The sequence below is a fragment of the Lipomyces chichibuensis genome, assembly GCF_038497645.1.
Source record: "Lipomyces chichibuensis strain CBS 12929 unplaced genomic scaffold V1513scaffold_11, whole genome shotgun sequence".
Classification (NCBI taxonomy): domain Eukaryota; kingdom Fungi; phylum Ascomycota; class Lipomycetes; order Lipomycetales; family Lipomycetaceae; genus Lipomyces; species Lipomyces chichibuensis.
Genome location: NW_027117463.1, coordinates 164,859 through 190,671, shown reverse-complemented (window position 1 = coordinate 190,671; position 25,813 = coordinate 164,859). Strand labels below are relative to the sequence as shown.

At 46.2% G+C, this 25,813-nt stretch overlaps 11 protein-coding genes across 11 annotated transcripts; 5 read left to right on the top strand and 6 right to left on the bottom strand.

Annotated features, from left to right (window-relative positions):
• The first annotated feature begins 31 nt into the window (after positions 1 to 31).
• V1513DRAFT_463834 (p115 like vesicle tethering protein) lies at positions 32 to 4,055 on the top strand. Its single transcript, XM_066899986.1, has 7 exons — positions 32 to 632; positions 682 to 735; positions 788 to 983; positions 1,040 to 1,476; positions 1,525 to 2,282; positions 2,338 to 2,585; positions 2,638 to 4,055. The coding sequence occupies exons 1-7, from the start codon at positions 342 to 344 to the stop codon at positions 3,894 to 3,896; spliced, it is 3,243 nt and encodes a 1,080-aa protein (XP_066754172.1). The 5' UTR covers positions 32 to 341; the 3' UTR covers positions 3,897 to 4,055.
• Positions 3,918 to 6,197, bottom strand: V1513DRAFT_463833 (pre-mRNA processing factor 3-domain-containing protein). The gene is made up of 2 exons (XM_066899985.1): positions 5,051 to 6,197; positions 3,918 to 4,998 (listed from the first exon to the last, which is right to left on the bottom strand). Exons 1-2 carry the CDS (start codon positions 5,915 to 5,917, stop codon positions 4,084 to 4,086), a joined length of 1,782 nt encoding a protein of 593 aa, XP_066754171.1. The 5' UTR covers positions 5,918 to 6,197; the 3' UTR covers positions 3,918 to 4,083.
• Positions 6,198 to 6,731: 534 nt separating this feature from the next.
• V1513DRAFT_424681 (UDP-glucose:glycoprotein glucosyltransferase-domain-containing protein) lies at positions 6,732 to 11,808 on the top strand (the record flags this gene model as incomplete). The annotated part of the gene is made up of 6 exons (XM_066896088.1): positions 6,732 to 6,883; positions 6,971 to 9,497; positions 9,554 to 10,846; positions 10,903 to 11,012; positions 11,073 to 11,306; positions 11,358 to 11,808. The coding sequence occupies 6 exons, from the start codon at positions 6,732 to 6,734 to the stop codon at positions 11,806 to 11,808; spliced, it is 4,767 nt and encodes a 1,588-aa protein (XP_066754170.1).
• A 38-nt stretch (positions 11,809 to 11,846) lies between these two features.
• V1513DRAFT_442809 (uncharacterized protein) lies at positions 11,847 to 13,029 on the bottom strand. Its single transcript, XM_066897714.1, has one exon. It carries the CDS (start codon positions 13,023 to 13,025, stop codon positions 11,937 to 11,939), a length of 1,089 nt encoding a protein of 362 aa, XP_066754169.1. The 5' UTR covers positions 13,026 to 13,029; the 3' UTR covers positions 11,847 to 11,936.
• Positions 13,030 to 13,122: 93 nt separating this feature from the next.
• Positions 13,123 to 15,220, top strand: V1513DRAFT_33117 (uncharacterized protein). Its single transcript, XM_066894705.1, has 4 exons — positions 13,123 to 13,657; positions 13,713 to 13,836; positions 13,889 to 14,648; positions 14,776 to 15,220. The coding sequence occupies exons 1-4, from the start codon at positions 13,457 to 13,459 to the stop codon at positions 14,852 to 14,854; spliced, it is 1,164 nt and encodes a 387-aa protein (XP_066754168.1). The 5' UTR covers positions 13,123 to 13,456; the 3' UTR covers positions 14,855 to 15,220.
• Positions 15,221 to 15,586: 366 nt separating this feature from the next.
• On the bottom strand, positions 15,587 to 17,108 carry V1513DRAFT_442804 (PIN domain-like protein). The gene is made up of 3 exons (XM_066897713.1): positions 16,863 to 17,108; positions 16,329 to 16,740; positions 15,587 to 16,276 (listed from the first exon to the last, which is right to left on the bottom strand). The coding sequence occupies exons 2-3, from the start codon at positions 16,734 to 16,736 to the stop codon at positions 15,647 to 15,649; spliced, it is 1,038 nt and encodes a 345-aa protein (XP_066754167.1). The 5' UTR covers positions 16,737 to 16,740; positions 16,863 to 17,108; the 3' UTR covers positions 15,587 to 15,646.
• Positions 17,109 to 18,939, bottom strand: V1513DRAFT_413403 (uncharacterized protein). Its single transcript, XM_066895769.1, has 2 exons — positions 18,201 to 18,939; positions 17,109 to 18,147 (listed from the first exon to the last, which is right to left on the bottom strand). The coding sequence occupies exons 1-2, from the start codon at positions 18,704 to 18,706 to the stop codon at positions 17,460 to 17,462; spliced, it is 1,194 nt and encodes a 397-aa protein (XP_066754166.1). The 5' UTR covers positions 18,707 to 18,939; the 3' UTR covers positions 17,109 to 17,459.
• A 1,342-nt stretch (positions 18,940 to 20,281) lies between these two features.
• V1513DRAFT_442796 (uncharacterized protein) lies at positions 20,282 to 21,366 on the bottom strand. The gene is made up of 4 exons (XM_066897712.1): positions 21,299 to 21,366; positions 21,025 to 21,143; positions 20,669 to 20,957; positions 20,282 to 20,590 (listed from the first exon to the last, which is right to left on the bottom strand). Exons 1-4 carry the CDS (start codon positions 21,299 to 21,301, stop codon positions 20,495 to 20,497), a joined length of 507 nt encoding a protein of 168 aa, XP_066754165.1. The 5' UTR covers positions 21,302 to 21,366; the 3' UTR covers positions 20,282 to 20,494.
• Positions 21,101 to 23,551, top strand: V1513DRAFT_442792 (uncharacterized protein). Its single transcript, XM_066897711.1, has 7 exons — positions 21,101 to 21,470; positions 21,527 to 21,558; positions 21,631 to 21,758; positions 21,849 to 22,004; positions 22,057 to 22,160; positions 22,207 to 22,345; positions 22,397 to 23,551. Exons 2-7 carry the CDS (start codon positions 21,543 to 21,545, stop codon positions 23,411 to 23,413), a joined length of 1,560 nt encoding a protein of 519 aa, XP_066754164.1. The 5' UTR covers positions 21,101 to 21,470; positions 21,527 to 21,542; the 3' UTR covers positions 23,414 to 23,551.
• V1513DRAFT_484330 (uncharacterized protein) lies at positions 23,462 to 24,480 on the bottom strand. The gene is made up of 2 exons (XM_066900441.1): positions 24,066 to 24,480; positions 23,462 to 23,954 (listed from the first exon to the last, which is right to left on the bottom strand). The coding sequence occupies exons 1-2, from the start codon at positions 24,165 to 24,167 to the stop codon at positions 23,586 to 23,588; spliced, it is 471 nt and encodes a 156-aa protein (XP_066754163.1). The 5' UTR covers positions 24,168 to 24,480; the 3' UTR covers positions 23,462 to 23,585.
• Positions 24,481 to 24,848: 368 nt separating this feature from the next.
• V1513DRAFT_458036 (histidine phosphatase superfamily) lies at positions 24,849 to 25,547 on the top strand (the record flags this gene model as incomplete). Its single annotated transcript, XM_066899668.1, has 1 exon — positions 24,849 to 25,547. The coding sequence occupies one exon, from the start codon at positions 24,849 to 24,851 to the stop codon at positions 25,545 to 25,547; it is 699 nt and encodes a 232-aa protein (XP_066754162.1).
• Between the last annotated feature and the right edge of the window lie 266 nt (positions 25,548 to 25,813).

The following is a 25,813-nucleotide window of genomic DNA, read 5'->3' as shown; positions in this document are numbered from 1 at the left end:
GATCTATCTTAAGGTATTAAGGCTAAGCTAGATATCGTTAGCGCAAGTAAAGTTGCAGCGCAACTCGCGTAAATAAAGTTCTCACAAGTTCAACTGAACCTTAATGTGTGTCGTGTGGAGGGTCCCTCCGTACAACTTGGCAGATTGTCGAGAATATTGTTCATACGAATGGTGCCAGCGACTTCGAAAGCAATAAGACGATCACTGTTTGCCAATGCCTAGCCAATAGTGTTTTGCCAGAAGTAACTTTGATGATATTATTATAGAATCGTTATAACTCGAGAGATCCTGTTTTTAGGAGCGAGCGCAGTCGGGTACTAAGATCGAAGAACCATACGACAATGCAGGATCTCTTATCCGGTATATTGGCACAGACGCAACCGAAGCAGAATACTACTGCAACTGACACAATTACGAAGCTATGTGATCGATTGTTAAACTCAACATTACTAGAAGATAGGCGTGCTGCGGTCCTAGGGTTAAAGGGCTTCTGTCGGGAATATCGAGAAGCAGTCGTTACAGGCGGATTACGAGGCTTGATCGCGGAATTGCAACGGGACCGACTAGATACTGAAACAGTGAAGGCTACATTGGAAACTGTTCTTCTATTGTTCATGAGAGATAAAGCTTCGGTAGGTTTAGGTCTATAAACGCATAAGACACCATGTTGACTTTCATCAGCAAACCGCAGATGTAGATTATATTGCATTATGGTTGGCGGACGAATTTACCCAGGTATGGTCTTTGTTCTGACAAACTGTATTTAAATACTAATGCCGCGTCGTAGCGTGAGGAAAATATCACCCTCTTAATTGATATTTTGGAAAATAAAGACTTTTATGTTCGACTCTATACTCTGCAACTGTTAGCCGCTGTATTATCAAATAGGACTGAAAGAACGCAACAGTGCGTTTTTGCTGCGCCACTGGGTATCTCCAGACTAGTAGCGACGCTTGATGATCACCGGGAAGCAATCCAAAATGGTTTGTACAGTCCTGTTAGCAGTTGAAAGGATAGCACATGCTGACCAATTAACTAGACGCTGTAATGCTACTTTTGCATTTAGTCGACGGTCATCCAGACATTCAGAAGTTAGTTGCGTTCGAGAATACGTTCGACAAGACCTTCATCATCATTGAACGAGAAGGCGGAGTGGAAGGAGGCGTTATCTCCCGGGATTGCCTCCGGCTTATCGCCAATCTCTTGCGGTTTAATTCTTCGAACCAGAATCTGTTCAGAGAGACCAGCTGTATTCCTCGCCTGTCTAATTTGATGATTGTCGGCAAGGGAGATGCAAATTGGGATACTCAGAAGGTGAAGAACTTGATCTTGGTCCTTGAGATTTGCCGACTTTTTGTTGTAGAAGGCAGCTTAGGTACGCCTGCTAATCAGAATATCCTCTTCCAAGCTGGTGTCTTGATGAATGTTCTTCGCCTGGCATTTGCAGATTCCACGAATATTCAGGTTCGCGCGATGGTAAGCTACTGTGAGCAAAGGTTTATTATTTGGCTAATGGCTGTGCAGGCTCTTGTTGCTACTGCAGACTTGATCCGCGGCAACAAAGAAATTCAAGAGAAGTTTGCCAATATTGACGTGCCATATATTAGCGTATCTGCTCCTGGTGAACCTAACCATGTTCAGCTGGAGCCAGAAGTCATTCCTGTTACGCAAGCCCTTCTAAACTGGGCGCTTTACAACTCCTCAATTTACGCATTTGACTTGCGCGTTGGAGCGAGTATGTGCTTGGAAGGCTATTTCTCAAACAACAATGGCACAAGAATAGCTTTCTTGGAGGATGCTATTGACGCTTATTTTCAGGACAACAGAGGTCCTAAGAACGCTAGGCTACTAAGCGGTCTGCTAGACTATGAAACTGATGCACGCACGGATCCATACAGGACATGGTTTGCGTGCATTATTATGCTTCACATTTTCGAAGGTGGCCAGGAGCTGAAGGATCTTGCACGGTCTATCACCATTGGCGACGAGGACGCGGGAGAGGAAGTCGTTACTGCAATTCAAACCATCTCAGCAAATCTTGTGGCCTCGTTACAGTATAACTTAGACATTCGTATCCCGATCGCGTACATCATGCTCTTGTCAGTGTGGCTATATGAGGATTACGATGCTATTGATGATTTTTTAACTGAAGGTTCGAGTGTACAGTCACTCGTGGCCGACGTATCGCAATCGTCAAGCCATAATGTCCTAGTAGAAGGCATGTGCACAACGGTTTTAGCTGTTCTGTACGGATATTGCACCACTAGTTCCCCAATTCCCAGGTGCGTGATAGTCTTCAACTCACCGTTCTGAAATCCTAACAATTATGTATTCTAGACCTGTTCTGAACCGGTTACTAATCAGTCGGATTGGTCGTGACTCATTTATTATGAAGCTTCGACTTCTACGACGACATTCTCTTGTCCGAGACTTCAATCCGTCAGAGATATTGTCTGCCGAGAAAGATGCGACCGGACTCCCGTCCGTGTTTTTCAACAGAGTGTTCATTGATTTCTTTAAGGATCGATATAGCCGACTTGAAAAGGTTCTCGATAGAGATCCCAATAGAGATCCGATTAGTCCAGGTTTGTATCATCATCAGTCTCTCGCATTAGCTTATACTAATATCTATGCCAGAAGCGATTGAGGCCCAAAATGAACTTGCTATAGAAACCATGGAGAATCTGCAGAAAGAGCTTGAAGTTCTGAAAGCTCAACTGGCTGCAACGGAAGGAGAGAAGCAGAAGACGGAAGAGTCCCTAGCTGAAGAGAAACAAAAAGCTGAAACATCACTTGCCTCGAGTTCCGAGATAATGGTTGCCATTTCACGGGAGAGAGAAGAACTGGAGGGCAAACTAAAAGACTCCGAAGCTGCTATCAAGAAATTGCAAGACCACGTCGCTGCAGCAGGTAAGGAACTGACTGACGAACGAGAGAAATCGCGAGAGATTGAAAGGAAGTTGGGAAATACTGCGCAGTCGTTGGGATTGGAGCGAAACAAGCTTGAAAAACGTGTCAAGGAGCTTGAGGACAACACGAGGAAGGCCAATAGCCGGATCGATAGTCTTGAGAAGGATTTAGGTAAATCCAAAGAACGTGCACTACAGGCCGAATCAGCATTACGGGCCCTGAAGGAATCTTCTGCAAATGAGAAAGCTAAGCTTGAATCTAAAGTCAAACAGTCCGAGGACTCGACAACATATATGCATTCTATGCTAGAAGAATTGGAAAAGAAGAATAAGCAGGTTTCATCTAAATCTGACCAGTTGCAGACCCTGCTGGACGGATTTAAAACCAAAGCCAAGGAGCTTCAATCGACGATCGATTCTCTTCAACTCGGCAACAGTGACAAGGATAAACAGATTGATCAAATGCAGTCTGAGATAACGAAGACAGAAAGTCATGTCTCGGCTCAGGAAGAAGAGCTCAAGGAATCACAGGATACCATTAGTAAATTACGATCCGAAATTGTGAATCTACGGGATAGAGTCTCGTCTGCCGAAGATGAGATGAAGAGCTCTAAAGAGAGCTTCAACCAAAAGTTAAAATCATCGCAAGAGAAGCTAGTTACTGAAGCCATCAAGTCTTCTGACTTGCAGAAACAGTTGGATGTAAAGACGGTTGAAATTAAAAAGTTACAGTCGTCTTTGAAAGAGTCAGAAGAAAAAATGGATGATTTGTTATTGGTGCTTTCCGATCTTGAAGACAGGCTGCAAAAGAAGGAGAGCGAGGAAGGCCAAAATGGCCGGGACGAAGACGAAGACGAAGCGGAGGAAGGCGAGGACAAAGACGAAGAAGAAGGCACTCAGGCGAACGGAGACCCAAAATTGGAGAAAATAAACGGCAGTAATGAGGAAAGCCAGAGCGAGGAGGATAGCGAGGATGAAGTTGATTGAACGCGGATGCAATATTTATACTGCTTATGTGTATATTATTTGGCGGATTTTAGAATAGACCCTGTCATATACTGGCAAACACTACTACCGTTATGATATTTACAATCTGTTGTCTTAAACTATTATACACAGCTGGTAATATACATATTACGCCTACAAGTTATGCCCTGAACAGCATTCACCGCCCTTATAGATCATTTTTCCAATTCTTAGCTAAGTTCCAATAATGAGGCACCTGGCTTCTCTCCAAAATCTCTCTGGCCTCCGCCTCGTTCTCCGTTGTTCGTACATTCCACCTCTTGAATTGGTGCTGCTTCAGCTCGCCTTCCCAAACGAGCTCACACTTATTATCCGAAAATGTTGTCGCCGGCCCATTCGAAGCATCATTTGGACTGGATATCTTCCGCGTATTATGGGCCCAATCAATCCGATTCAGTAGCAACTTCTTATAAAGTTTGATGGCCCTGGAGCCGCCTTCCACAACAACCAAGTTAAACTTCGGATTAACTATCGTAACACCTTTCAGATCCAATTCACGAGCGTTAACATTGATCTTGTAGCTATGTTGGGGGTTCGCCAAGTTTCCGATTCGGAATACCGCAGATATAATGCCGCGCCGTTCGTCCTGTTCTAATTTCTCCTTCAGCTTCTCATGCTTTTGCTCTGGGGTAAGTTTCCGATCTAAGTTATCCTGCAAATGCTTCTGTCTTCTCTCTTCCATTTCTCGCCGAACACGCGCTTCGACCAATGTGGGATCCTTGATAGCTTCGTTTGTCAATACGCTCATCAAATTGCTGAGCTTGACTTTTGGAGGCGGCGCAGGATCGAGACCTAGTCGAATTCTGTCTTGCTGATCCTTATGTCGTTCTGCACGCTCAGTCTTCCTTATCCTTTTCAGTTCCTTCTTCGTGAGATACGGCGGCTTCACCACAGGTGCATTCTTTTCCCAAGGTGCATTTATTGGTATTGGATGTTGTACGTAGATAGTGATCACTGAATCGAGCGAATCTAGCTTAAGTTGAGACTCATCGTCTAAGCTATCATATGTCTTGTTCGTGAGAAGAGGTTGATCCCACCATTCAACATCTGGAGGCGGCTCTCTCTGAAAGAAAATGTTAGTATCCTAATAGCCTGTGACAAACAAGGCAAAATACCTTCATAGCCATGTCGGCCAAGTCCAATTCCTCATCAAGACCCGCTTTTTTGCTAGATTCCTGGATCCTCTTCTTCAACTCTTCTAATCGAGCCTGGGTCCTCAGCTCATTGGCAAGCTCAATATATTTTCCCTTAGCATTAAAATCCAGAGTCCGTCTATTTCTCTCCTTTGGTCGAACTTCTAGGTCTGGGTCAAAGTAAGGGTTTTTCGTTGGATCCATCTCATCCTCTGACAGCCCTGTCAGAATTTCCAGTTGTTTCTTTGGTGCTAGTTTCTTCGCATTAGCTACAGTGGTTGCGAACTTAGGATTCATCGGTTGCCGCTTATTGGAACCAAAAGACACAGGCTGAGCGTCATTGAGGAGAGCCGGATGTACGCCAACGTTGAGGCCGCCACGAGCTTTCAATTCACCGTCATCTAGCATTGGGTGCCTGAATGGAGTAGATGGCGCTGGTGGCGGGCGACCAGATCCATTTTGTGAGGATGCGCCGCCTCTACCCGTTGTTGCTGCTGCTATCCGTGCTTTCCGTTCAGCAATTTGTGCTAATAGCTCTTTCGTATTGATAACCGGTTTCGAGCCATCAGCTGGTGCACTAGCCTCACGAGTAGTAGAAGTAGGAGTATTCGACGCCGACCGTGAAGGTGTAGGACTAGCTGTTGCTCTACTTTGTGCTTGCTTCTCGGCCATTGCCTTAGCAGCAGCTGCCGCTTTGGCTCTAGCAATGGCTTTGGCTTTCGCTAATATATCATTAGCGTGAGAACTTGGAGACGACGAGACGGGAGATCCATCTGGTGCTTTCTGTTTTTTCATGGAAACGGATTCGACGGCCTCGTCCAGTGCCCGTTTGCGTGAGTCAGTCACCATAATGCAACTAGAATCTATGTAATAAACTCTGCAAGTCAGGAGTTTCCAGATTGCGTGTACAAATAGAAATACCGCCAGTGCTTTAGTGTAGCAGATTATGACTTAAGGCTTAGTTGCACCTTATTCACGCGAGTGCCATTTGTCAAATCGAGAGAAATGCCATATATGCCATATTGCGCCTGCACCTGAGTATTCTGAAACTCAAAAGCACTACATAGTTTACCCGGACTACCCCAAAGTGAGGAAATGCTAAGGTTTTCAGGGGAAAATGTCATCGAGGTTGGTTGTTAATTCAGACCAATCTGTAGCCAGCGGCGGTTCAAGAATTCCATTCAAGATCGATGTTAATAGCGGACAATATTGATAACTCGGAATTGGCTGAACAGCCTATGCAGCACATCTAGGTTTATACTGGCTCTGCAGGGGCCATTTTGAGGCGACAGAGACAGTGCTTTTTGATTACTGTCAAACACATGTGGTACTTAACGTCCCGCAGCGCATTAGAGTAAAAGGACTATCATTTAATAACCCGGTTGGCACGAAGTAGACTGTAGGGTGTGGAAGTTAGCTAGCGGATAAACATGTGAATGCATGAATTATGAAAGTAAAATCATATTCCTGACAAATATATGAACAGAAGCGCCGTGTCCCCTGAACCGAACGCTTATCCAGTTTTGCGACGCCCTTGCCTCGTACTCAACAACACCTTTGGTCTCCAAATTTCGCTGATCCACGGCCGATCCCACAAATATCACAAGTGCCCGTGGCTATTTTGGTTGGCTCGCTGAAGCTCGACCTACTGGGGACCGACATTATGTTTCGACCATCGACTTCGGTTTTTTGCATGGTCCGTTGTATGCTGCTTTGGGTCGTACTCGTGGTTGTCAGTGTGGCCGCAACGCCCAGTGTACATATAAAACTTGATCTCCCATGGACAGAAAGATCTCCATATTTACTAGAGCTCGTGTAAGTATTAGATTATTGCGCTGCGACTCCGGATCGGTAAATTTGATCTGGCCGTGCCAATTCGGATTATAATGCTGATAAGACTAGGGAGGCCTTCGCTGAAGAAGTTCCAGAATCATACTTTCCTCTTCTCACCCATCTCGTCGAATTTTCACATGAGAAACTTGAGTCTTACGATCCATCGACTACACTTGACGTCAATATCCTCACTCACCAATTGCTCTATGACGAGGCAATTGCTTTCAGTCAGGCGAGTGGCTATATTCCGAAGCTCGGCGGTACTCGAGACTGGATCAACATGAGGCTCACTCTGCGCACTGCTGCATCTCGTATTCAGGCGTACTATCAGTATTACAACGCTTCTGTGTGTCCGCAATTCACCGATCTACTAAGCGATTGCGGAAATGATTCGTGGTTTTGGTACGACAATCAAGTTAGCTGCGATCCAGGCGCTGTGTTCGCCTTGAAGACTCCTTTGACAATCAAAGAGACAGAGATTCTTCCATTTGATCGCGAATTGTCTACCAATAAAGATGCTCCTGTCGCCATTCTCTATGCCGATGTCACGTCGCCGAAATTTTTGGCGTTCCATAGTTCCTTCGTTGCCGAGGCCGACAAGGGCAAGTTACGTTACATCCTGAGGTATATACCATCAGATGAGGGGTCGTCTATTAGATTCCCCGAGCGATCCCGAGGATTAACTGGATACGGTGTTGAACTCGCCATGAAGCGAACAGATTATGTTGTTATTGATGACCGCGACAAGGACAGCAATTATTCGTCTGACTCCGGAAATGATGCCAAGGCAGGTGAGTCGGCAGTAGTCGATGACTTGCTTTCCACTCCGGATATGAAGGACGTCATACCGCTTAGTAGAATTGAACTTGCGGATATTAGTCTTAAGGCTGCAGGCTTCATCTTACAACAAGCAGATGGCGCAAGTCCGATGGATGTGTTGCTACGATTATCTGAAGACTTTCCAAAGCATGCAGCCGCGATTGTGGCAATGGATTTTGATAATTTAGGCGCAATTCAGGAGGAGATGGCGAAAAATTTGCAAACCATTACAAGGATGGTTAGATTTTCTCACGGCGACAATTCCATTTTTGTGAATGGCGCTCGGGTAGATTCTGTTTTGAGTGATAATCCAATTTCTATTCTAGATGTTCTCAATCGTGAGCGAAAACTGATAGACGACTTGAATTATTTGGAGCTGTCGAATAAAATCGCAACAGAGCTTATTTCGGGCCCTGCTGTATTGAAGTTGAAAGACCAATCTACAGAGCCTCGATTTGACTGCAGTGATAAAATCGAAGGCGGAGATACGATTGTTTGGCTAAACAATATTGAGAAGGATGCGAAATACCGCAAGATGAGCACAAAAATCACAGCTATCCTGGAACCTCACTATCCCGGTCAGTTTCATCAGATCCGAAAGAATATTCACAGTGTTGTCATCCCTGTCGATCTGAATTCTCTTAATGATTTATTCGTTATTTCGAAGCAAATCCGGCCACTCATTCAGCGTGGTATTACAGTTCGATTTGGTCTTGTTCCATTAGTCGAGACTGAACGACAGAGACAGCAGGCGACAATTTTTTACTATCTTTACATCAACTACAGCCTTCAAGCTGCTATGGCGTATCTCGAGGAGTCAATGAATAATGAAGGGGAGCCCTCGACGGATAGCTTCGACTTAGTTCGAAATCACTATAAGCCGAAGAAGGACGCTCCTTCTCTAGTTGAAAGCCCGAATGAGAAGACATTTATAACTCAAGTCGGCAATGCAGCCGCGTGGGCCAAACGATTGGATATTTCTGTGGCCAAGCCCATTGTCTTTGGTAACGGTTACGTTGTGCCTAAAGATGACAATTCGTGGCTGCAATCCATAGCATCTAAGCTTGATAGCGACATCGAGCTCATTCGGACGCTCGTTGAGGCGAATATTGTTACAGATAATACTGATATTCAGGCGTTCCTGTTGGAGACTGCTTCTGCGCGTCGAAACAAGCTTATTTTCCCCGATGATCCTGGTCTTGAGGAGCACCTGGATCTCGTTTCGTTGTATAAGTCTCACAGCTTCATCCTCAAGTCATTACCAACTATCGAGTACAAGGCTCCAAGTTCTGGTAAGCTGGAAGAGGAAGCTGACGCGGTTGGGGGTACTGCAGTGAAAGTCCCAATTGATATATCTGTGCTGGTTGCGGCGGACCTTGACTCCGAGGTTGGAATCAGTCAATTTCAGGAAATTATGAAGCTGTTAGCCACGGGAGATCTCCCAGATAACATAAGAGTCAAATTCATGCATAATCCTGGGTTTGAGAAAAACGCACCAAAGCTTTCGACCCTTCTCAATTATCTTTCGGAGTCAGGCGTCTTGTCGAAGATTAGTCCCAAAGAGCTATATGAATTGACGAAGGATATTACTCCTACTGAGGATTTCAAGAAGTTGCCGGGTATCCAAAAACTCTTTCAATTGCAAAGTGATGCGAAAACAGAAGGTTGGGCGGTTCCAGATAATGCTGCTGCATTTCAGTTCTGGGAGTCCGCTAAGCCGCTCATGCGTTCACTCGGTCTTTCGACGGGTGAGGGAACGATATTAGTGAATAGTCGCGTAAGCGTCAATCAAATTTAATATTTCGTATATGGTCTACTGATCACTTTACACAGGCTATTCGGCTGTCCCCATCAGCGCATCTTGATTCTTTTGACTTAACCAGTCTTCTAAAGTACGAATCGACTTCGAGAACTTATTTGGCAGTACAAGCTGCTCGTGAAATTGGCATATTGGACACTCTCTCGCCATCCTCAGATATGTATGACTTCTCAGCGCTCCTCTCGAGTGTCCTCGTGAAAAGTGATGACTTGGATATCTCTGGAGGTTTCTACCAGATGACGAGTAAGCGCAACAGCCGGATCACGGATTACAGTCACGAATATTGCGGTTTTGATGTTGGCGGCGACTTTGATAATGCCGCGTTGAAGATAGTAGCGATTTTAAATCCGACCGGTGAGTTCACGCAGAAATATGCTCCCATATTGAAAACGTTGTCCGAAATTGACGGTGTCGTGGTTCGGGTATACTTAAATCCGACATTGACTGTGGAAGAAATGCCGATCAAAAGATTCTATCGGAGCGCGATAAATTCTACTCCAACTTTTGCGGCTAATGGAAGCCTGATGGAGCCGGAGACAATCTTCGAAGGAGTTCCATCTGATGTCTTGCTTACCTTAGGCATGGATGTTCCATCGGCGTGGTTAGTAACACCGTATGTCTCCAAATATGACTTGGACAACATCATTTTATCCTCTGTGTCTGAATCTAAGCTAGAGGCTGAATATTTACTCAAAAACATCCTTGTCCAGGGCCATGTCAGGGACGTTTCGCGCGCTGGTGGCCCACCAGCAGGTCTGCAGCTCACCTTGGGAAGTGCAATTAATCCACAACTTATGGACACGATTGTTATGGCGAACTTAGGATATATGCAATTTAAATCCGAGCCCGGTGTATGGAAGCTTGGTTTGAAGTCTGGTCGGTCCCAAGAAATTTTCCACTTGGATAGTGCTGGTGCACATGGATTTACTCCGTCGGTTGGGGATATTAATAACATCAACGTTTACGTTACGAAGTTCACAGGCGTCACCATATTCCCGCGCGTCTCTCGAAATCCTGGACAAGAGACCGCATCCGTATACGGAGACTATGAAGGCGCAGAAGATGACGGTATTGTAAACAGACTCCAAAAATCTGTGCAACAAGTGCTTGCGGGCTTCCTCAAGGTATCGCCAGTAAAGAAGACCGAACTTACGGACACAAAACAAGCGGCTATCAATATTTTCTCTGTCGCTAGCGGACATCTATATGAAAGATTTTTGAACATCATGTTCGTTAGTGTTATGACCCATACAAATGAAACCGTGAAGTTTTGGCTCATTGAGAATTTCTTATCGCCGTCTTTCAAGGTATATGCTTCTGATACTTGGATATTATTACGAGTTATTAGCTAAATGCTTCAAAGGAATTTTTGCCGTACATGGCCAAAGAATATGGGTTTGACTATGAGTTGATCACATACAAATGGCCACACTGGCTTCGGGCCCAAAAAGAGAAGCAGCGAATCATTTGGGGGTACGTGGTTAGGGAGCTTTTGAGTGATTAAGAGATTACTAAAGCTAATTATATACCTAGATATAAGATTTTGTTTTTGGACGTCATGTTTCCACTGGATCTCGACAAAGTCATTTTCGTAGATGCTGACCAGATCGTACGAACCGACATGAAGGAGCTAGTTGATCTCGACCTGCACGGTGCACCGTACGGATATACTCCAATGTGTGACTCCCGAACTGAAATGGAAGGTTTTAGATTTTGGAAACAGGGATACTGGAAGTCGTTCTTGGGTGACAATCCATATCATATCAGGTAATTGTCGAAATATATGGAATCTTTGCTCGTATGTTGACTCTTTGCTAGCGCACTGTATGTCGTTGATCTCAAACGATTCCGTCAAATGGCAGCTGGTGATAAACTTCGCCAACAATACCATCAGCTTTCCGCAGACCCACTCTCATTATCAAACCTCGATCAGGATCTTCCGAATAACATGCAGAGGCACATTCCAATCTTCTCATTGCCGCAGGATTGGTTGTGGTGCGAGACATGGTGTTCTGACGAAGCATTGAAGACTGCAAAAACAATTGACTTGTGTAACAATCCGATGACGAAGGAGCCGAAGCTTGATCGTGCGAGACGGCAAGTTCCCGAGTGGACAGTGTATGACAATGAGATCACGTCTCTCGCCAAGAGAGTCAAAAGCGGAAAGGAAGTGGTGGGCGGAGCAAATGCAGCGGTGAATGCTACGGAAGTGCGGACCCAACAGCCTGTCGCTGCTGATCAGTCTGTTCCTCCGCGAGATGAGTTGTAAATAATGATAGATGCATTCACTTTATGTTTGGATATCGTTATATGAAAGAAAAATTGTAACACTATCAATGCATTCTATATACAATAATTACATCCTAGCTGACATCGGGCCATTTGTACCATATTCTGCTAATACATGTCCTTTACATTCCTAGGCTTGACATCAATGACGGTATCGCTACTAAATTCTGAATCAGTGGTAACGCCATGGATAGTCCACTCCTTGCCAAGAGAATCTATGGTAATCTTCATAGCCGTCTTTTCCAAGTCCGCACGCTTGGACACTTGATACTGCAAATAAGATGTTACAGCAGCAGTCACGTTTGCAACTCGCTCGGGCTGATCACTACCCCCATCCCGCATCAATCCGAATTTCAGAATGGAAGTGACCTCGGAATATCCCGCATTAATTCTGACTTCACGATCCACCTCTTCGCAGGTGCTCAAAAACAGCTTCCCTCTGTTCCTCGCCGGGTCAAGGCCCAGCTGCTCATAGGCCAAATCCCCATCTTCCTTGATTGCCGTTTTAACTCGATTCTCGACCATCTTGACTAGCTGACCGACATCAAACTTGCGGACTTGCTCCCGCGTTGTCTCAACCGCGCTAGCAGACGTCATCTCATCCCACACCTTCTGAAACTGCTTCTCCCGCAGCACAAGCTGTCGACGACGATACGTGATCCACACCAAAATCGCGATCGGGAGATAGAAAATTATAGTTGGGAACGCAATGAAGACAACTATACCTGCTGAGAAAAACAAACCGACGAAGACTTTGATTGGAGTTGGGATCAGCTCAAGGAGTTCCCAAAGAGGAGTGAACGGAGTTACTTTCCGAGGATCGCGACCGGACAGAAAATAACGTGCTGTACCTCGTACTGGAATCGGATTTTGTGACGGCAACGATCCCGCAAGCTGGCGCAATCGACGGTATAGTTGTGGTCGAGGCTCCGTTAATAATGGTAATTCTGCTTTTCGCTGCGTTCTTGAAGTAATTGAGATGTCTCGAGTTGCCAACTTACGGTAATTTGAACTTGCTAGTCGTGACTGAATTGGTGGCATGCTTGTTGACACTGGGGCATTCGACTGCATCCCAGCACTTGCCGCATATCGCCAGATCGCCGCCATTCCGCGCGTCCTTGTTGTGAACAACGGGCAGACGTTCATTTTTGTGATTTCTTTGAGTGTGATTTGCCGGTGTAGCAATCGAGTAATCATGCAACCATAGATAATGCTAACGGCCTTGATTTAACAGAAACTGGCGATGTCCGGGTAACGCAAACTCCGGGGTAAATCTGGCCGTTGCAACCGAACGTTAGAACCAGAAAGTCTATCGAAGCGAACCTTCCTTGAACGCTACCACGAAGCCTCACCAGCCTTGGTTTCATCGGCATCGCGTAATTTCGCTCTCGGATTGGAAGTGCAGGAATTAGTAGTTGCTCTACATACCAGCTATCTAATCTATTTGGCCGGTAGGGCCCATTGCGAACTTCCGCGTCCCGGATTGGGTTCGCCGACGTCGTTCCAAGATAACTGGGGACAGTTGTCATCAATCGTCCTCATCTGACTCGTCTCGTTTCGAGAATTATTTACCCACGGAACAGCGTCTCACATCGAACCGCGGAATTAGCGTGATTGGGAGTGGAACCATGGCAGGGATGGGATCATATAGCGACGAGGAGGATAATCGGCGAATATACCTGGTTTCGTCAGCATTATCGCCGGAGGAATATCGATACTACCCACATTGGTTCGCTGAGTTGGTTACGCCGGGACATCTGACGCTCACCCTGGACGACATGCTGGTGTTTGCGGATCGATTTGGTATTGCAGAGCAGGACAAGTGGAAGGTGCGTGTATGAATAGTAATCCATCTGCCCCCGTGGTTACTAACTGCTCGAGAAGATATTCGATATTTTCGAGAGCCCATTGAGTACTCTGGAAAAAGGAGAATTTTATGCATTTGTACGACTAATAGGACATGTACTGAATGGGAAAGCACCTTCACGTGCACTAGTGTTCCAGCAAGGTGAGTGGATCGTGCTCCTTGTTGACGGGGAGGTCCGTTAAATAAAAAACAGCAATTGTACCTAAAATTATCCAAGAGTCAGCGGTTGTATTACAATCCGATATTACGACGTCACCCTCAGCAAGCCAGCGATCGTCATTGACACTTCCCGCCTCAACTGCCCCATCCACGTCGAACCCTCCGTCGGGCTTGCCAGTATCGCCAGTTCTCGACGGAACTCGTGTTAATCCGTTCCGTCGGCATCATGAGCCGAAGAGCCGCCAATCGCATGAGAGCCGGAAATCCGCGGAGTCGATGACGCGAACAGTAAGCGCAGACACGCGGGAGGCGAGAAGGGGAAGCACTGATAGAACCTCGAATGATATACAAGCTGTCGATGCTTTTACGCAAATGTTACTAGGAGATATCAGCGATGCAACTCTTCGAAAGTCGTCCGAATCTGCAGTGTCAGACCATTCAAGTGTATATCAAGTTGGTATTTCGGAAACCAAGCAAAATGATCCGATCTTCGAAATGTCGGACGTGGATGAGTCGTCCTCGTCTTCCGAAGAAGACGACGATGATGAAGTTGTAGATGAAGACAGCACCAGTACAGCAAAAAATATGACGCCCGATGATAGCATATCGTTAGGAAGCATTGGCAAACATGATTTTCAGCAGCCAACAATACATACAATCCAGTCTCAACATTATCTGGTAATGCCAAAGGAACTTGAGTTAAATCCTCCGCCTCGGAAGTCACTCGAGGCTGACCACTCGAAGCGGCCGGCACCGCCTCCACCTCGCCCACGGAAAGGTGGTTACGGAGGGCAGTCGTCACTGATGAGTCTCAGCAATCACGTCGTTGGTGCAACCATGGCACCCGCCTCAGAGCCCAGCACAGTACCTCTCATGTCGGTTGGATCTTCGCGTTCGTCATCAAGTTCGTCGCTGCCAAAGTCATTATCTGCGCCGGCGCCTCCTATTTCTCTCACTGACAAGCGAAAATCGTCAGTTGGTGGACTGTCTCCGTCCCTGAGCTCTACACCATCCTTTAATTCCTCACAGAGGTCTAGCTCCAACCCTGATGTATCAGCGCCAGCACATTCGACGACGTTCGCCGATGTAGACTTCGACGCAGCATTTGATGGGCAGCAACTATTTCCTGCAGTTGGAAGTCCGCCCGATACCAGAGCTAGTGCTCCACAGACTGCGCTGCCGTCGCAGAAGTCGCACGTCCCTCCGCCGCCCCCGCCTTCTCGGCGAAAGGTAAGTCATGCGAAAGATCAGGGTATCGCTTCTGCGCAGACGACTCGAGGACACCGTCCACATCCTCAGGCTCATCTGCCACCACCACCGCCCCCGTCTGCAGCTTCGCATTCCTTGAGTAATAGTACGTCAGGAACTACCAGTGGCCCGAGCAGTAAAGCTGCCTCTGTCGATGACAGTGCTGTACCAGATCTGTTAGCAGATTTGACCGCGTTGCAACGCGAGGTTGACGCATTGAGGGAACAACATTTGCGCGACGCGTGATTTTCAGTTTTCACATTAACTTTCTGGCTGCTTTACATAGCTGGAACGGTTGTTTAAATGTTAAGGTTTATTATTAATAGGCAGAGAGGCTATATAAGGTATCGTCCGTTTATCTGGATAACTAAAGTATCTTGAAAATGAGTTTATTGAGTAGCATAGATGTCAAAAAGATACGCACGGGTGCATTTGGGACAGGTCATTGAAGGTTGCACAGGATTTATGGATGACGAGTTATGATGACGAGCATTGCAAGTTTGTATTTGGCTAATATACAATGTAACAGACAGGGTGCGCTACTTCACTTCTTTTTGCTGATCTTGGCCTTTTTGGTTTTGTCAACCGCTTTATCAGCCTGTTTCCGCTTATCTCCCGTAGTAGTCTCTTCCTTCGGAAGGACCTTGAAAAACCCGTCCAGTCGACCTTGCTGAGCAGTTTTCAGATTTTTCATCAACCTGCTGGCACCATTTCGAACTCTGTCTTCACTGAATCCCTTCTCTTTGACCAAATAATCAACTAACCCTTCAACATCCGGTTCTTCCCACTTTATATCCAGTGTAGCGGGATCCACAATTTCTGGCTTTAGGAACAGTTCTCGGGCGTCTTGATATGGCCATTTCTCGGGAATTTTATACCGGCTTTCGGGATGGTCTTTGATGTATTTCACAAGTCCGTCCAAATCCTTGTGCTCTCTCAGTAACTTCACAGCAGTCGCAGGACCGATACCCTTAATTGGCTCGCAGTAGTCACAGCCAAGGAGAATGCACAGATCGATGAATTGTCCCATTGGCATATCAAGGCCTTCCAACGTTTCAGTAAGCTTGACTTCCGTAATCGGAAGTTTCCGTTGCTCTGAGAAGGTCAGATGGCGGAGGAGAATTGGCGACTCAAAGCAAAGTGTGTCCATATCTTCTGATGCAGCAGCGTAGACCTAGATTGTCATTAGAATTCCTAAAGTCTGGGGCAGAACGAAAAGGTCATACCATTCCAGCTTTAGCTAAAGCCGCGCATTGAGCTTCAGCTTCACATGGCGCATCGACGTACGGGATTCCCATCAACCGCAACAATTTCTTCGCCTCATCGTTCTGCTCCTTTGTAACTCGAACTGTTCGCCGCGAGAACTTGTCCAGCTCTGCGGTATCACCTGTCTCCTTCGCGTCTTCCATAGCTTTATTGGCCTCTTCACGACGCACATATCTTTTCGCCAGTTCACCACTCTTAAGATGAGGAGGATGTCCATCAAATATGTATACCGGTTTGATCCCGTTATCAATTATCCGTAACGTGCGGTAAAACATGCCCATTAAATGAGAAGTTGTTTCTCCAGTTTCTGCCATGAGTTGTTGCCCATCTTGCTGGCGAACGGCGATAAGAAATTGGTAAAGTGACATTGATCTGCACGCAGTCAGCGCGGGACGGTTCATGAAGCGTGTCGCAGTCTGAAAATGACTTACGCGTCCTAGATCGTATATATGTAAGCTTCGTGATCAGATGATGTAGCTAATAAGATAGAAAATGCGTACAATAGCAACTTTTCGACCGAAGAAATTCTTGATCTCGGAGCTTTTGATCGCCTTCGGCGCGTTGTCCGCTATGGTCTGGTATAATCCTTTGCCGAATTAACATCGTCATTGTTTCCATTTAAAATAATTAAGCCTGGAGCGTATTCAGTACCTTTAATGCCCATTGTCAAACGTATTATTTGGATTAATTGTACACTGGAGTGATGCCAATTGAGAACGGTCAACCCAGATGATCTAATAATGACGAGCCATCCATCCTGTCGCGTTCGGTGCGTGGCCGTACAGCAAGCCATAGGATGCGTGCTAGAGATTACGGCAACGCGTCTCCAGAATCACGCGCTTGATCAACGGCAAGTGCAGAATTTATACGATGCGCAACCAGCAATAACCCGACTTAGATGCTTCACGTCTACATACGGTCTTTCAGCATCACTCTATTCTCAAGTTTGCAGCCAATTATTTCTTTCTAGTTTGCCTATTACCCATCTTCCACACATTAATTAACCAAATGAAAATCACCAAAACTCCTTACTACCGATCCAAGTCTACGCAACAAATATATGGTCCGCCTCCCAGTACGTACCAAAGAGATTAACATGATGCCTCACTGTTTCCAAAGCTCTCAGCAGGATTCGTCTTTGCGGCATTTCTCATGTTGGCCCTTGCAAACGCCTTGATTTCAGCATTGGTATATGCTCGCTGTGGTTGCGTTGGAATCGGGTCATGCTGGGCGACATTATCAAGCACGACTTTGGTGGTCGCCTGGTCTCGTTCATCCTTCTCTTTCAGCATAACCAAATCGTCGTTCATTTGTTGATATGCGCACACATTCATGACAACCATAAGGTAAATCACGGGCAAATAACCCCATAACGCAACAGCAAGCACAGACGCGTGAGAGTTAAACGGAGAGATATCCTCTTGAAAACTCATGCCAATGCTATAGGCGACTAACGCAGCTACTCCAACAAAGCATAGCGGAATCTTCCACGGTAGCTTCGCCGGATCATAGTAATAATACGTCACGCCTATTTGGGCGAGAATCGTTAGCCAAGCTATTAGTCCAAAGAACACACCGGCCTTCCAACGATTGTCAACAATGAATGACGAATTGATCTTGATCAATAAACTCCAATTTCGGAGAACTGTAAGAAGGAAAAGAAGAAAGCCAAATACGTAGAATATAATCGGCATAAGGAGATGAACCATCGATCTACGGTCGTCGTTACGGAATCGGAACGGATCAGCCTCAAACAGCCGTCTTTCCTCAAACGAACCCCTATTACAATTAGAATTGTATCCCTTTACTGTGAATAAGGCGGGTAAGTATACCAATGCCGTGTCATTTCCCATACAGAGGCCAGACAAGCGGGTAGAATCGTGCTAAATACAGCAGCGTAGCTGGTCAACGAAGTACCTTGGATATAATCGCGATCTATATCGATCGACATAAATCCGGCCACAGCCGCCAGAATGTGCACCAATATTAGCCAGTACCACTGCCACCGTCGGCCAATTAACCGGAACCGCTTGTGCTCATAGTTGGTGTGACGTGTACCGTGTTTGCGGAGATTATACATTGAGAAAGGAAGAAGTGCTATGGACAGTGTAGCCAAAACCAGGCCGACAGCACCACGAGCTCTGATCGCATATAATGGGTAGTTGCATGATGTACCATTGTACACAGTTCCGTTGTCAGCGATAACGGGATAGAACTGACCGAAAGAAAGAAAACAGTTTGTTCCGTTCGATAATGTGCCGTTGGGGTATAGCTGATAGCCGTAGTCGTCGAGCACCGTGCTATTGTAATCTGAATTTATTGCCTCTGGCGCGCTCATATTCTCGCGATTTGTCGAACTACTCTATGTGCGCAGTTTGTCCGAATGTGGTGCTAAATCCACTTTTCAAGGCGACGAAACAATAAAGAAATATCAGCAAGTAAATACAAAGTTGCTGTCTACTCCTCCGCCACCTAACTTGCACATTAAACCAGATTGACTAACTCACGAATCTGGGGAACAACTGTCGAATAATCCTTGATTTCGTTTAAGATCGCGGCATTAACTGCGCGTGAGAGAACAAGAAAGAATCAGAGGACGCACGATGATGACATCGCTCTTCAGTGTGGAACTTGCCGCTCCCATCCGCACTGCCTAACTACGTCACAGGCACATTATTCATTCATAACCCTAAATTGAAATCGGCAAAGGCACAAACAAGTGTCTATACCCTTCCTTGGATGCCAAATTCCTATAATAATTAGGAAAGACTAGAATCTGGACACGAGCACCATATGTGGCTTGGATCAGTATTGTGTCACTATCGCTGCGGGAATGTACATATGTCAACTGCGAGGAAGTAGCACTTCGATTATTGTCCTTAGAGGTCACGCCTATTTGATAACTAGTTAATGCTGTTAAAGCTTTATTTCAGAGACTCGCAATTGCTCCATGCCTTCTAGATTTAATCACGCGTAATGAAATTGGAATTTTTTTTAGAAGGGCTAATTTATTTGCTTGCCGGTCGCTTCAAACAACTTCCCCTTCTCCGTTCGCCAATGAGACGCGTGCAAGTGAGTGCCTGCTTTCGGCAAATAGAAAAGTGCATTGGGCTATCGCGGATCTGTGTCAACGTAATCTGGAATAGAAGCATGAGGGATAACTCGACACGATAACGATAATTTGAGGGGAGCGCACTCAGGGCGAAAAGCAATCAACTACCCTCGCAACGCCGATGTTGGAGTTGCGGACGTCCGTCACGAGCGATTTGGACCTTGCCTCACCAGTAGTTTTTCATAACGATATCTTCGCTGTTAAACGAGTTTTATGTCACTGCGCATCATGCGTCGCTAATAAAATGGTATTCCGATGCGCATCAACGTGTGCCTTCTCTGATTTCATCGACAGGAAAACATGGGGACGAGGCTCCATCATCGCAATCATGACCACGACAGCGAGCTTGCAATGGCCATTTATATTGGTGAGTAACCTGAATTTGACAGCTATTCCTATCCCACGATGGATCGGCATCCATAACGTCCTCATCGCGTCATCCAGCTAAGAGCTGATCTGCGGCGCTGCTTATATGGCGGGACTGATGGACAAAAATAAATATGCCGGAGATGTACGGTCATCTTAAGTTTTTGTGCGTGTCACCAGATGTATAAATCCAGGAGTCATATTTGTAGTGTATTTACAGTAGGTCGTGTCCGACACTGTCTTGTAGTTGCTAGTTTAGCTCGGTGTCATTTTGATGAATATAAGGAAAGGCTGTACGTCGGCGTATTGTTTACCTACGAGTCCCGAAACACATTGCAATCATCAGGATAGACGCAATTGTACTCGATCCAGATACTACATTAGCAGTGCAACACCAGTACGGAACCGCTCTGCCTGATGTGGTGTCCACTTCGCATGCATATGCGGCAATATTTTTGTAGTGACATGAATGAAAAGCGATGATTGATAGATCTAATGGCATCACTCTGATTGATGAGAGGTCGAATAATTTTGACAAGATCGGCTCTAACACATCACCACAACCACATGGCCACGGTACTGTACATTCTCTTTCTCCATATAGGCCATCTCAACCCAATTTCCATGCATTGTAAGTTCTGTTGCCGTTTAGACGTTGGTAAGGAATGCTTCGGCCACGAACCGTGCCCGCGCATTCAGGAAGAGTTTCATCTCCGAAATTTCCTTGTCGACCTCCTCCATAAACTACCAACGACGTCAGCATACACCCATAGCGAGACTCTAATGTATTGCACTCTTGCAAACACAGGAGGTATAACTCACCTGAATAATAAAGTCCACAAGCTTATGCTTCAGCATCTGCTCTGTATGAAAGTTCGTAATAAGAAATGAGATGTCATAATCCTTCACCGGTTTTCTCCGTAAAATCATAAAAGCTTCCGCACGGCCGGTTAAAAATCGCGTAAACTTGTGCACGAGCAAGCGCTCGATCTCGTCTGCTTGTTTGATCTTGATGCTTATGCGTATCGAGTTGATGCTTGGTTCTATCAATACTTTTTCGTTTTCGTTGCGTGAGATGGTGAGGGGGTTTAATAAAAGTTCCGGGGAAGTTCTAGAGATTTGAGTGTGAGATTATTTGACATTCGTGGCAACAATGGGATATGAATGTGGGGACTCACTGGGCTTCGACTTCTGGACGGTTGTGTCGCTCAACGACCTGCGACGAGAAATTCTCCAGGCATATTGCCGCCGTCAAGGAGCTCCTGACGCAGTCAAGATAAGGCCGCAATGATTGAGACTAATAGTTCGTCAGTCGTCATATCCATACTAAAATACAAAGGATACACTGGATCGTTGGTATCAGCAGTACCACAACGACAGTGCTTTGCGCGTAGGCCAATTGCAATCCGAGAGATCAATCTGAATCAGCAATTGCATCAGACAAATACTGACCATTATATAGCGATGAGTCTGCTTCCGGATACGACCGGTATGGTAATCTGTGGTTCTGATACGTACGTAACTCGGCCCCGGGATTGCGGTGGGAATGCGACGCGAGCCATATTGTCACCCGTACCAGAGTAGCGTGACGGAGACGGTCAGGGAGTGCCCCTCATCACCTAGAGTTCGTCATATAAGTTATTGACCTCCGCTGACACTTACAAATATATCGATATCTAGATCTAGACCTTACGACATGACTGTTATACCAAGTTAGTATTGGTCACGATTCGCTTAATTGATTAGTTTTGTAATATGGACACAAAAGCTAACATGTTAATAAGTTGTCATCCGCCACTCGGGCAAAAAATACGACGTCGAAGTCGACCTCGATGAACCCGGCGAAGTCCTTAAGTTCCAGCTCTACAGTCTAACTGGGGTTGATCCTGATCGTCAGAAAATTCTCGTGAAGGTGATTACGTGTTTTACTTTGAGTTACAATGATTCAAGGGAATGGATGATATTGCCTCGAAATGCAGTTAAGCCTAACGCCTGAGTTTAGGGTGGTCAACTCAAGAATGATACGGATTTGAATACTTTGGGGCTTAAGCCGAATCAGACCCTGATGATGCTTGGTACAGCTGGTGACTTGCCTAAGGAGCCGGCTACCAAGATGACGTTTGTGGAGGACATGACGGATCAACAGGTTGCTCAGACTGTAAGTGTGTCGGCCTTACCAGATTGATAAGTTGTGGCTGATGGGGAAGCAGTCGAAGACGCCGATTGGATTGGTCAACCTCGGGAATACATGCTACTTGAACTCGACGTTGCAATGTCTTCGCTTGATGCCTGAGTTAAGCGAGGAACTCAACCAGTGCGTTGCTGACATGGTACTTGAGAAGAGTGGCTAATGAATTCAGATTTGAGACGTCGACAAGTGGTGCGGCAGCAGCGTCGATTTCGCTTGGCGGACGGTTTACTCTGACAAAGAGCTTGCGCGATCTGTACCGCGACATGAAGCAACAGACTATCGCGTACTTTCCGCTCCCGTTTCTCCAGGTACGTCGTCAATATTAACCATAGTCACAAAACTTTTGCTAATGATGACAGACGCTTCGACTGGTATTCCCGCAATTTGCAGAAGAAGAAGAAGGTCGCTACAAGCAGCAAGACGCCGAAGAAGCATGGTCGCAAATTTTATCTGTAGTCAACGCGTCGCTCAAGCACTCGTCACCAACCGCTCAGTCATTTGTCGACAAGTATATGACGGGCACCTTCTCTACCAGCATGAAATGTCTCGAATCCGATGTCGAGCCTGCTGTAATGGGATCAGAGCAATTCCTCAAACTGGACTGCCATATCACAGGCGAGACCAACTTTCTAAAGAATGGTCTCATGGCGTCGTTAAAGGAGACGATTGAGAAGAATTCGGAAGTTTTGGGCCGTAATGCGCAGTTTCAGCTCGAAAAGAAGATCACGCGGTTACCGAAATATCTAACTGTTCATTTCATGCGCTTTTACTGGCGAAGAGATACTGGCAAGAAATCAAAAATTTTGCGCAAAGTGACGTTCCCATTTGAACTGGATGTTTCTGATTTGTGCGAGGACGAGTTGCGCGGGAAGCTGATTAACGTCCGGGATAAAGTCCGTGAGTTACGGAAAGCGAAAGAGGAGAAGATCCGGGCTGCAAAGCGCGCGCGGACGATTTTAGCGGCCGATGACGGGTCTGAAGGCGTCGGAGCGGGTGCGGGTGCGGGTGAGAAGAAGGAGGATGAAATTGTGAAGTTACAGGCTGAGGTTGAAGCATCTGTTGACCCTGGTCTTAGGACGGACGAGGGCTCGAGCGTGACAGGGCTGTATGAGCTTATCGGCGTGATTTCGCATCAGGGCAAGTCTGCTGACTCAGGCCATTATCAGTGCTGGAGCAAGCTGAATCCTGCGGAATCTGCTTCTGCTGTCACGGAGGCGAGAGCAGTGGGTACTGCCGCGCAGAAGGAGGAGCCAAAGTGGTGGCGGTTTAATGATGACAAGGTCAGTGTTGTGGATCAGGCAAAGATCGAGTCGATGGCAGGTGGCGGAGAGAGCGACTCGGCGCTGATTTTGTTGTATCGCAGTATCGAAGTCTGATTGGATAGTGCGGCATTGTGCATATGTTATAAATTGTCGATATTTTAGGTTACATTTTATTACTTTGTAAGTTGTGTTGAAAAGTAAGGTGTATTGCCACATAGATATAAATACAAACCACGCCAGGTCAGTGAAGGATACTCCAATCTATAGGCACCTAAACATCTTAACTTCAAGCGATAATACTGTCTAACTTTTCCTTGAAAGCATTAAACTCCTCCAAACACACCAGAGGCCGCCTACCATTCTTGCCCAAACAGTCAATCAACTTCTCCCTCGGCGTCTCATAGCCACTCTTCTTGCTTTCCTCAGCGCGTTTTTCCAGCAGTTGTTGGCGCTCGACGAGATGTTTTTTGAATGTTTCAATGTCGGATAATAATGCTGGCGATGCTAGTGATTCGGGACCGGCAGGGGGTACGGAGACTGCGGCCGACCAAGATTCGGAGAGGATTGCGTGTGCTTCAGACTTGATTTTGTCGAGTTCGGAAGCGACCGAAGATTCGAGCTTGAGTGCGTTATCTTGGAGGCGTGTGAAGTCGGACTAAATTGCGGGTCTCGTCGTCAGTTTCAATGTCCAATGGCCCCAAAGATAACTCCGTTATTGCAAACAATATATTGCGACCGGAGTGAGACAGAAGAGAACGAAACATACTTGAGGAATGTCTTCCAAGACTTCGATTAGATCCTGAGAAAACTGGACGGGAACCTCCGGGACGAACGTCCGCGTGGTTGGCTTTGATTCTGATGCGCCCATCCTTTGTACCGGAGATCCTTTTGATAATATTCAAAATAAACGAAACGGTGGGTGGGTGGTATGTGCGTGGGTAGAATAGGTTGCTGGCTAGAGGTTACCGCTGATTCGTAGTAGAAGTCAAGGATACGCAGAGCAAAGCTGAGTTTTAGCGGGGCGGCTGCCTCCGAGAAACTACGGGATTCATCGATGCAGAGTGATTCACACACACATCTGTATAGGTGCGTAACAGTAGACAACAATGTAGTTCTATTCAGTATCAAGCTAATGCCTACTGATAAACCGGGCAATTCTGCGGTAATTGACTTTGTTGTATACGTGCTTCGTCCCGAGAAAGTACAATACGATATTTCTATTGATGAACATCAGTTTTATGATTGGCGGGCACGTGTATTATTATCTATAACAAATTAATAACCAAAGCACAAGTAGCTTGCATTCAATTAACATTTTCACCCAAATGTTCTACGCAATTAAGCCACGATATATGCGATCGAACTTCGCTTGTCCTATAAAGTGGTCACAACCGACGGCATCGGTCGGCTCATCCCCGTGCGGCCCAAGGCCCGAGTCGAGGAAGGCTATCCGCATTATCTACCGCCTTGCTATATAATATATACCCGTCTCGATCCCACGTCCACTCACCAGTGCTCAGACGCATCCGCCGTCACCTCGACAACGACAATGGCTACACCGCGTGTCTTTATTGCGCGCCACGGCGAAACAGAATGGTCGCTTTCCGGACAACACACGTCCTTCACCAATCTGCCGCTCACAGCCAACGGCGAGCGTCGGGTTTCAGCAACTGGTCGCGCCATGGTGGGGAAGGATAGATTAATTGACCCCCGGCATATCCTCAAAGTCTATGTTTCTCCACGACTTCGAGCGCGACGCACGTTCGAGTTACTTGTGGGCGAGGATAAATGCGGTGCCGACAGGGTGGTTATCGACGACCGTGTGCAGGAGTGGAACTATGGCGATTACGAGGGCCTCTTGACTTCCCAGATCAGAAAGCTGAGGCAGGAGCGCGGGCTGGACAAAGACGGGAAAGTATGGAATATTTGGCGTGATGGCTGCGAAAATGGGGAATCCCCGGAGCAAATCGTGAATCGACTTGATGATATCATTGCCGAGATCCACGATCTGCAGAGAACGCACCAAAAATCACCGCGGAAAGACATATTGGTCGTCGCTCATGGGCATATTCTCCGTGCGTTTGCTATGCGGTGGGTGAATAAGACTATAAATGAAAACCCCGCTCTTTTGCTTGAGGCAGGTGCGATTGGCGTGTTGAGCTACGAGCATAATAATATTGATGAGCCGGCAATTTTGCTGGGTGGTGCATTTATCGTGCCTGATCCGAATGAAGAAGAGGAAAATTAATGGTTTGGTATATGCAATTGTAGATGTCATATATTACGGGGAAATATCTAGTTGTACAACGACGGCGACGGTTAGATGCCGCCAATAAATCGGTGATAATGAAACAATACGTTTATAAACAGCCTTTTCCCAAAGCATGAATATACAATCAACAAATCATCTTCTGTTGGCCAATACTGGTATGATATAGGGAATGTAAAATACAATCTAAAAACAAACTTAAATAATAAGGCAATTTGTAAGGCAACAAATCCATATCCCAATCC

Bases quoted from the DNA above. Each gene is read 5' to 3' on its own strand.
- V1513DRAFT_442804 (XM_066897713.1), bottom strand. From the start codon at position 16,736: ATGTCACTTTACCAATTTCTTATCGCCGTTCGCCAGCAAGATGGGCAA. The intron at 16,277-16,328 runs GTATGACCTTTT...ATGACAATCTAG, and splicing joins CTTTAGCTAAAGCTGGAATG to GTCTACGCTGCTGCATCAGA.
- V1513DRAFT_463833 (XM_066899985.1), bottom strand. From the start codon at position 5,917: ATGGTGACTGACTCACGCAAACGGGCACTGGACGAGGCCGTCGAATCC. The intron at 4,999-5,050 runs GTATTTTGCCTT...ATTTTCTTTCAG, and splicing joins TGGCCGACATGGCTATGAAG to AGAGAGCCGCCTCCAGATGT.
- V1513DRAFT_413403 (XM_066895769.1), bottom strand. From the start codon at position 18,706: ATGAGCGCGCCAGAGGCAATAAATTCAGATTACAATAGCACGGTGCTC. The intron at 18,148-18,200 runs GTATACTTACCC...TAATTGTAATAG, and splicing joins TGGGAAATGACACGGCATTG to GGGTTCGTTTGAGGAAAGAC.
- V1513DRAFT_442809 (XM_066897714.1), bottom strand. From the start codon at position 13,025: ATGATTACTCGATTGCTACACCGGCAAATCACACTCAAAGAAATCACA.
- V1513DRAFT_442792 (XM_066897711.1), top strand. The intron at 21,759-21,848 runs GTGATTACGTGT...GCCTGAGTTTAG, and splicing joins GTCAGAAAATTCTCGTGAAG to GGTGGTCAACTCAAGAATGA. The intron at 22,346-22,396 runs GTACGTCGTCAA...TAATGATGACAG, and splicing joins TTCCGCTCCCGTTTCTCCAG to ACGCTTCGACTGGTATTCCC.
- V1513DRAFT_463834 (XM_066899986.1), top strand. From the start codon at position 342: ATGCAGGATCTCTTATCCGGTATATTGGCACAGACGCAACCGAAGCAG. The intron at 633-681 runs GTAGGTTTAGGT...GACTTTCATCAG, and splicing joins TCATGAGAGATAAAGCTTCG to CAAACCGCAGATGTAGATTA. The intron at 2,283-2,337 runs GTGCGTGATAGT...TATGTATTCTAG, and splicing joins ACTAGTTCCCCAATTCCCAG to ACCTGTTCTGAACCGGTTAC.
- V1513DRAFT_33117 (XM_066894705.1), top strand. From the start codon at position 13,457: ATGGCAGGGATGGGATCATATAGCGACGAGGAGGATAATCGGCGAATA. The intron at 13,658-13,712 runs GTGCGTGTATGA...CTGCTCGAGAAG, and splicing joins CAGAGCAGGACAAGTGGAAG to ATATTCGATATTTTCGAGAG. The intron at 13,837-13,888 runs GTGAGTGGATCG...AATAAAAAACAG, and splicing joins TGCACTAGTGTTCCAGCAAG to CAATTGTACCTAAAATTATC.
- V1513DRAFT_484330 (XM_066900441.1), bottom strand. From the start codon at position 24,167: ATGGGCGCATCAGAATCAAAGCCAACCACGCGGACGTTCGTCCCGGAG. The intron at 23,955-24,065 runs GTATGTTTCGTT...CCCGCAATTTAG, and splicing joins TCTTGGAAGACATTCCTCAA to TCCGACTTCACACGCCTCCA.
- V1513DRAFT_442796 (XM_066897712.1), bottom strand. The intron at 20,958-21,024 runs GTGAGTCCCCAC...TCAAATCTCTAG, and splicing joins CGTCCAGAAGTCGAAGCCCA to AACTTCCCCGGAACTTTTAT. The intron at 20,591-20,668 runs GTGAGTTATACC...CGTCGTTGGTAG, and splicing joins TTGTGGACTTTATTATTCAG to TTTATGGAGGAGGTCGACAA.